Consider the following 7,500-nt stretch of genomic DNA (forward strand, 5'->3'; position numbering starts at 1 on the left):
AACCTTTGAAGCATTTCAATCACTTCAGCAGCAGTAAAAAACCACTGTCGTGATCTAGTTTGCTCCAAAAACTTCCACTTGTATCTCCTGCGATGCCATTGTCGATACGTACGCAGATTAGCTTGTTGTGCGGTGCCAAGATCAACGGCTTGCCAGCGAGTGTATAGTTACAGAACCTCACGAAGAAACTTTCCATTCGACACTTGACACGTTCGCAATGCCTGATGTAGCTGCGATTTTTATGCCACCCCATGAGGAAAAAATTTTAATTGTCGAAACCGTTATAGTGTTCCGTCGTCTGGAACGCTGCCTTATGTCAGGAACACTATAGCGTTCCATCAACCGGGGTGAGTTAAGAGGTACACATGTAGTTTAAGAACCAGGTATTTTTTCAGAATGCTTTAACACAGATTTATATGAAGTAATTGTCAACATATCATTACTTGTGGTTTCTTTATCTTTCCATTGGTTATAAATTTGGCATTTGCATTTGGATCCCCTTCAGAACCTGAGAAGAGGCTGTGGCCTACTATGAATAAATTTCATTTTGTTTGGCTTCATTTTTTTCTCTGTCCTTGTCTGTCTGTCTCTCTTCCCTCCCCCTCCCTCTCACCTGTCTCTCTCCCCTGTCCCCCTCTCTCTTCCCCACCCCTTCATTCTCTTCTCTCTCTTCTCTCTCCCCCCCCCCTTCCATCTCTCAACCCCTTCCCCCATCCTTTCTCTCTCCACCCCACCCCCTCACTCTCTCTCTCTCTCTCCCACGCTCATACTCCATCCTGTTCTCCTCCCTCCCTACCCTTCCTCTCTCCCTTGGCCTTCCTTCCCCCTCCTCACCTCACACATTATATCTCGACTCGCTGTTCACACGACAGGACTCGGTGATGGAGACGCTCCGGAAGACGCAGCCGCACTTCGTCTTCTGCTTCCTCCCGCAGCAGACGGCGGGGTTGTGCGAGATCAGGGACAAGATGGGCGCTGCCGGCGCCGATGACAGGCAGCTCAATGTGCCTCTGCTGCGCTCGCAGCTCAGAGGTTTTGAGATACTGGACGCTCTGAGACTGCATCGGCAAGGTGAGTGCTTGGGGGTGTGGGGGGTGGGTTGGTGTGAGCGGGGAGGGGGTTGGTGGGGGGCGTGGGGGGTGGGGTGGGGTTGGGGTTGTGAGGTCTGTGATTGTGCGTTGTGGTGTTGGTTGCTTTTTTGTTGTTGTTTTTTTTATGTGTGTGGAAGGGGTTTGGGTATCAGATTTTCACTCTGTTGAATTATATTTATTTATTTACTGTAGGGAAGTTTTTGTAAGGGATTTTTGTGTGTGTTTTTTGTGAGATTTGTGTTTCTGTGTGTGTGTTGTTTATGTGTGAGTGTGTGTTTGTTGTTTGCATGTGTTTGTGTTGTGTGTGTTGTGTTGTGTGTGTGTGGTGTGTGTGTGTGTGTGTGTGTGTGTGTGCGTGTGTGTGCGTGCGTGTATGTGCGCGCGTGCGTGTTGTTTTCATTTTGTATGTGTGTGTTTGTGTGTTGGTTGTGTTTCGGTGAGACTGAGAGAGTATGCATGTGTTGTTTGCATGTGTGTGTGTTGGTTGTGTTTCTGTCAGAGTGTGTTCTCTGTGTGTGTTGTTTGTGTGTGTTTGCATCTGTATGTGTTGCAGTTGTGCAAGAGATGCAGAGACATCAGCACTTTGCCAGGAAATAGTGTGATGACAATTGTCGATGATGTTGATGGTCATGATGATGATGATGATGACGATGATGATGATGAAGGACTTCTTGAGACAAAAAGAAAGACTGTAACCCGCCTCATTGCACTTTGCAGCAATAGCCATGGATAACTTTTTTTGTTTGTTTGTTTACTGATTAAATATCTGTTTTTGTGCAGGCTTCCCAGAGTTCATGGAGTTCCGTGAGTTTGTGCAGAAGTTCCATGCCATGGTGCCCCCGACCAGCCGTCCCTCTGCCAGCACCGAGGACAGACAGGTGGGGATTTTTGTGTGGGTTTTTTTATTTTTATATTTTTTATAGTAATTAATTAGTTTATTCATTTTGTTTTGTTTTGCTATATTGTAGCCTGATTTTCTGCGCCTTTTCACTCACATTACTCCCACGCCACTCATTCCAAAATTACACAGCCACACCCTGGACTCATCCATTGCAGTTCTAGCGTCGGTAGGCCACAGGGAACCATTGATGTTAGGTCGCCACGAGGCTACACACCAGAGGTGACCCTGCACCGCTTCTGAGTCACTTAGATGTTGTTCGCTGGTGCCTGTTAAGACAGATGGAGATTCCATCCAGGGGTCTTGCCGTCTGGACCTCCTTTCGGACACTTCCTGCTTGCTCTCTCCTCTCTCTCCACCCCCCCTCCAAACCCCCCCCCCCCTCACCCACCCTGCACTGATCCTCCCTCCCCTTCCCCCCACTTCCTTTAATGTTCCCCATGTCTGAGATTGATCAGTTTCTGGTAGGGAGGGTGGACTGCATGACATCTAAAAACTAAATCCTTGCTATTTCGCTTACAGGGAAAAAAGAATATCGCACATGTATGTGGACCTCCACCTTGTGTGCACAATCCATGAGAAGATGTTGATAAGAATTGCAGACAGGAATTACAGCTCAGCGGTTAGTCTGGTGAACACACACACCCCAAGGGTCTTGGAAGTCCATTGTTCAAAAAAAAAACTCCAGCGGTATCCAGTGGGATTATGGGTAGAGGAAATCTTTTCTCGTCTCCAGGGTCAGCAAGGGTTTGTTGTAACAGGCAGAGAAAAGATGTGGGTGGTTCAGGCACCTGCAGGTCTGCTCATCTGTGGACCTGGGAGATCAGCAAAATCTCCACTTGTAACTCTCCAAGTGGGGTTTGAACTTTTGACCCTCAGATTAAAAGTCCAGCGTTTTAACCACTCTGCAGTAATGCTTGTCATACCATCATTAATGCATGGGTTGGAGTATTTGCATATTATACAGATTTTCGCTTTGGTATTTTCGTAACTTTTTTTCCATTTATTTTATTTTGTTTCATTTTTAAGACACGTACTTAAGAAAAAAAACTGCCCAAGATCCCAGCTGCAAACTTTTCATCGTTTCAAAAATCAATGACTCCCACCTGTTAATCACGGTTTATGGTGGTAAAGGATGCGGACTGTGTGTGTGTGTGTGTGTGTGTGTGTGTGTGTGTTCATGCCAATGTGTGTGTGGTTTTTTTTTGTATGTGTCTTTGTGTGTATGTGTAGTGTGTGTGTGTGTGTGTGTGTGTGAGTGTATATGTGTGTGTGCTTATGTATGCGTGCGTGTGTGTGAAAGTTGTGTGTGGCAGATGGACACAGGATGCTATTGATGTGTACTGCACTGTGGATGGTGTGTGCAGGCGGTGAACCAAGTTCTGGACAACCTGGACGTGGACAAGCTCAACTACAGAGTGGGGCTGAGCAAGGTGAGATGACTTTCTGTTTGTGTGTGTGTGTCTGTGTGTGTGTGTGTGTGTGTCTGTGTGTGTGTGTGTGTGTCTGTGTGTGTGTGTGTGTATTTGACTGTGCATGTTTGTTTGTGTGTGTATTTGTCTGTGTGTGTTTGCGTGTGTGTGTGTGTGCGTGTGTGTGTTTGCTTGTGTGTGTGTATTTGACTGCATGTGTTTGCTTGTATGTGTATTTGACTGTGTGTTTGTGTTTGTGTGTGTGTGTGTGTTTGTGTGTGTGTATTTGACTGTGTGTGTTTGCTTGTGTGTTGTGTGTGTGTGAGTGTGTGTGTGTTGTGTGGGCTCTCTGTGATCATGAACCAATGGAGCACCCACAGGATGTGTTTTTTTGTATTTTTTCATATAACTGGCTGGTGTGTGTGTGTGTGCATGTGTGTGTGTGTTGTGTGTGTGTGTGTGTTGTGTGTGTGTTGTGTGGGCTCTTTGTGTATGTGTGTGTGTGTGTGTGTGTGATCATGAACCAACCGAGCACCAACCAGGTGTGTTATGTTGTTGTTCTTGTTGTTGGTGTTTTTTTTCCCAAACTGGCCGACAGTCCTCGTTTCGTTGCTCATGGTCTCTCATCTGTCATCATTTTGTTTCATTTTAAGATAATGTTTGATTAACACCAAACTATTATTGTAGACCCTCAAGGCCTGACCAGCAGGTTTGGTTTTTAATGTGAAGGTCAGGCATCTCCTTTCTGTTTTTTTACTCACTTGTGCAAACAAAGTGGATCTATGTTATGACCCAGTGTTCGGTTATGTGCGTGTGTGTCTGTGTTGTGTGTGTCCATGGTAAACTTTAACATTGCCATTTTCTCTGGAAATACTTTGTCTACCAATACCAAATTTGGCTTGAACATAGAAGGGAAAAAAATCTTCACAGTCATACCAATAATAGTTTGAATGTCTTGTTGATGCTCGATCCAGATTCTGAAAACACTGTTACCGCTTTGCAGGCAATGTGTGTTAAGTAAACGCCATGACCTGGTTTTACTTGTTCGTAATTAAAAGCAAAGAAATACAGATTCTGGACAAACGCATACAGTGACACAAACTACATTATTGACGTGTTTACTGCCTATGAATACTCTGGAGCGGACACTGAATTAACTAGAATGGACATAAAAGAGAAATTGAATCAACCGTTTCATGGAGTTAGGTCAACCTTGTCTACACTGCAGATCTTGACAAAACATGTTGCAAAGCCTGACGCGATGGCATCGTCTCTTTTACCGCCAGATGAAAAGAATTTCTTAAATAATTATCGACTCATTTACTGCATATGAATGTTTTAAAGTGGATACTGAAGTAACTAGAATGAACAGAAAAGAGAAATTGAATGGACGGTGTCATAGTTTCTCAGGTTGAGTGTAAAGAGCTTGTCGAACATGGATCTCTGCAGATCTGTTTAAAATGGACACATATTGCAGGTGTTTGAAGTGATGGGAACATGTCCTTTACCTCGGACTTCATAACCGCCTGAGACGTACCAAAATAACATAATTCAAACAGCGTTATTACTTCGATTACTTTTGTCCATTTATTCCACTAAAACAACATGTTCAAATAATGATTTTTTAACGTCATTGTTGAAGCCATGTCAGTGCAGAGGACAAAACCACTCATTCTCGATTCAAACATCCTTGGTTCGAATCCGTGTGGAACTCTATTTTTTAATTTTTTTATTTATTTTTTTTTATTATTTTTTTTTTTAACGTGAGGTATAGAGAACACATTTCAAGAAACTAATTTTTATAAGTTTCATTATTATTATTATTATTATTATTATTATTATCTTTTTTCTCCCTTTAAGTGTATATCACAAGTGAGACTTGAAGGCCTTGCCTTTCTTCTTTTCTTTCTTTTTTTTTTTTTCCTTTTTCTTTTTTCTTGAAATACAGTAGATGTGGTGTTGCCAAGGTTATGGATCAGTCTGCCTGCAGTGATGTTGTCCTTCAAAGTGAAGCTGATAATTACCTGTGGGGGTACGGGAGGTGTGGGGGGTGGGGTGGGTTCTGCGATTCCCTTGTCTTTCTCATCGATCTGACATTCTTCTGCATTGTACGTCCAGTCTTTTTCTCATACATTTTTTTATTTTTTTTTCGTTTCTCTTCATCAGTGTTTTTCTCTCGACAGCATCTTTCAGTGTTGGACTTTGTGTGTCTTTGCAGTATCCTCTGTCTTTGCCTTCTGTGTTTGTCTGTCTCTGTCTTTCTCTGTCCGTGTGTCTTCCTATGTCTTTCTCTGTCTGTCTTTCTGTCCGTGAACCGTGTCTCTTTTTCCGTCTCTCTGTGTGTCTTGTCTCTGTGTCTCCCTTTTTCTGCCTGTCTGTCTCCCTCTCCTTTTAGTGTTCTGTTTTGTCCTCAGTCTCCCTCTCTGGCTTTGTCTTTTACCATAGTTCCCTCTCCCTCTCTGGCTTTGTGTTTTACCATAGTTCCCTCTCCCTCTCTGGCTTTGTGTTTTACCATAGTTCCCTCTCCCTCTCTTGCTTTGTGTTTTACCATAATTCCCTCTCCCTCTCTGGCTTTGTGTTTTACCATAATTCCCTCTCCCTCTCTGGCTTTGTGTTTTATCATAGTTCCCTCTCCCTCTCTGGCTTTGTGTTTTACCATAGTTCCCTCTCCCTCTCTGGCTTTGTGTTTTACCATAGTTCCCTCTCCCTCTCTGGCTTTGTGTTTTACCATAGTTCCCTCTCCCTCTCTGGCTTTGTGTTTTACCATAGTTCCCTCTCCCTCTCTGGCTTTGTCTTTTACCATAGTTCCCTCTCCCTCTCTGGCTTTGTGTTTTACCATAGTTCCCTCTCCCTCTCTGGCTTTGTGTTTTACCATAGTTCCCTCTCCCTCTCTCGCTTTGTGTTTTACCATAATTTCCTCTTCCTCTGTCGCTTTGTGTTTTACATTAATTTCCTCTCCCTCTCTGGCTTTGTCTTTTACCATAGTTCCCTCTCCCTCTCTCGCTTTGTGTTTTACCATAATTCCCTCTCCCTCTCTGGCTTTGTGTTTTACCATAGTTCCCTCTCCCTCTCTGGCTTTGTGTTTTACCATAACTTCCTCTCCCTCTCTGGCTTTGTGTTTTTCCATAACTTCCTCTTCCTCTGTCGCTTTGTGTTTTACCATAGTTCCCTCTCCCTCTCTGGCTTTGTCTTTTACCATAGTTCCCTCTCCCTCTCTGGCTTTGTGTTTTACCATAATTTCCTCTCCCTCTCTGGCTTTGTGTTTTTCCATAACTTCCTCTCCCTCTCTGGCTTTGTGTTTTACCATAGTTCCCTCTCCCTCTCTGGCTTTGTGTTTTACCATAGTTCCCTCTCCCTCTCTGGCTTTGTGTTTTTCCATAACTTCCTCTTCCTCTGTCGCTTTGTGTTTTACCATAGTTCCCTCTCCCTCTCTGGCTTTGTGTTTTACCATAGTTCCCTCTCCCTCTCTGGCTTTGTGTTTTACCATAGTTCCCTCTCCCTCTCTGGCTTTGTGTTTTACCATAACTTCCTCTCCCTCTCTCGCTTTGTGTTTTACCATAATTCCCTCTCCCTCTCTGGCTTTGTGTTTTACCATAATTCCCTCTCCCTCTCTGGCTTTGTGTTTTTCCATAATTTCCTCTCCCTCTCTGGCTTTGTGTTTTTCCATAATTTCCTCTCCCTCTCTGGCTTTGTGTTTTACCATAACTTCCTCTCCCTCTCTTGCTTTGTGTTTTACCATAATTTCCTCTCCCTCTCTTGCTTTGTGTTTTTCTCTGGCTTTGTGTTTTTCCATAATTTCCTCTCCTTCTCTCGCTTTGTGTTTTACAGTAATTCCCTCTCCCTCTCTGGCTTTGTGTTTTACCATAGTTCCCTCTCCCTCTCTGGCTTTGTGTTTTACCATAGTTCCCTCTCCCTCTCTGGCTTTGTGTTTTACCATAACTTCCTCTTCCTCTGTCGCTTTGTGTTTTACCATAGTTCCCTCTCCCTCTCTTGCTTTGTGTTTTACCATAACTTCCTCTCCCTCTCTTGCTTTGTGTTTTACCATAACTTCCTCTCCCTCTCTTGCTTTGTGTTTTACCATAATTTCCTCTCCCTCTCT

General features: G+C 43.8%; 1 protein-coding gene across 1 annotated transcript in view; it reads left to right on the plus strand.

Moving 5' to 3' along the window:
* LOC143288492 (unconventional myosin-XVIIIa-like) overlaps window positions 1–7,500 on the plus strand; it is a 195,818-nt gene that overhangs the window by 86,906 nt on the left and 101,412 nt on the right. The window contains exons 16-18 of the mRNA XM_076597058.1: window positions 873–1,071; window positions 1,872–1,969; window positions 3,357–3,422. Coding sequence (XP_076453173.1) covers window positions 873–1,071; window positions 1,872–1,969; window positions 3,357–3,422 — 363 coding nt within the window. The remainder of the gene's footprint in view (window positions 1–872; window positions 1,072–1,871; window positions 1,970–3,356; window positions 3,423–7,500) is intronic.

This window comes from Babylonia areolata, chromosome 12 (assembly GCF_041734735.1).
Source record: "Babylonia areolata isolate BAREFJ2019XMU chromosome 12, ASM4173473v1, whole genome shotgun sequence".
In the NCBI taxonomy this organism is placed as follows: Eukaryota; Metazoa; Mollusca; class Gastropoda; order Neogastropoda; family Buccinidae; genus Babylonia; species Babylonia areolata.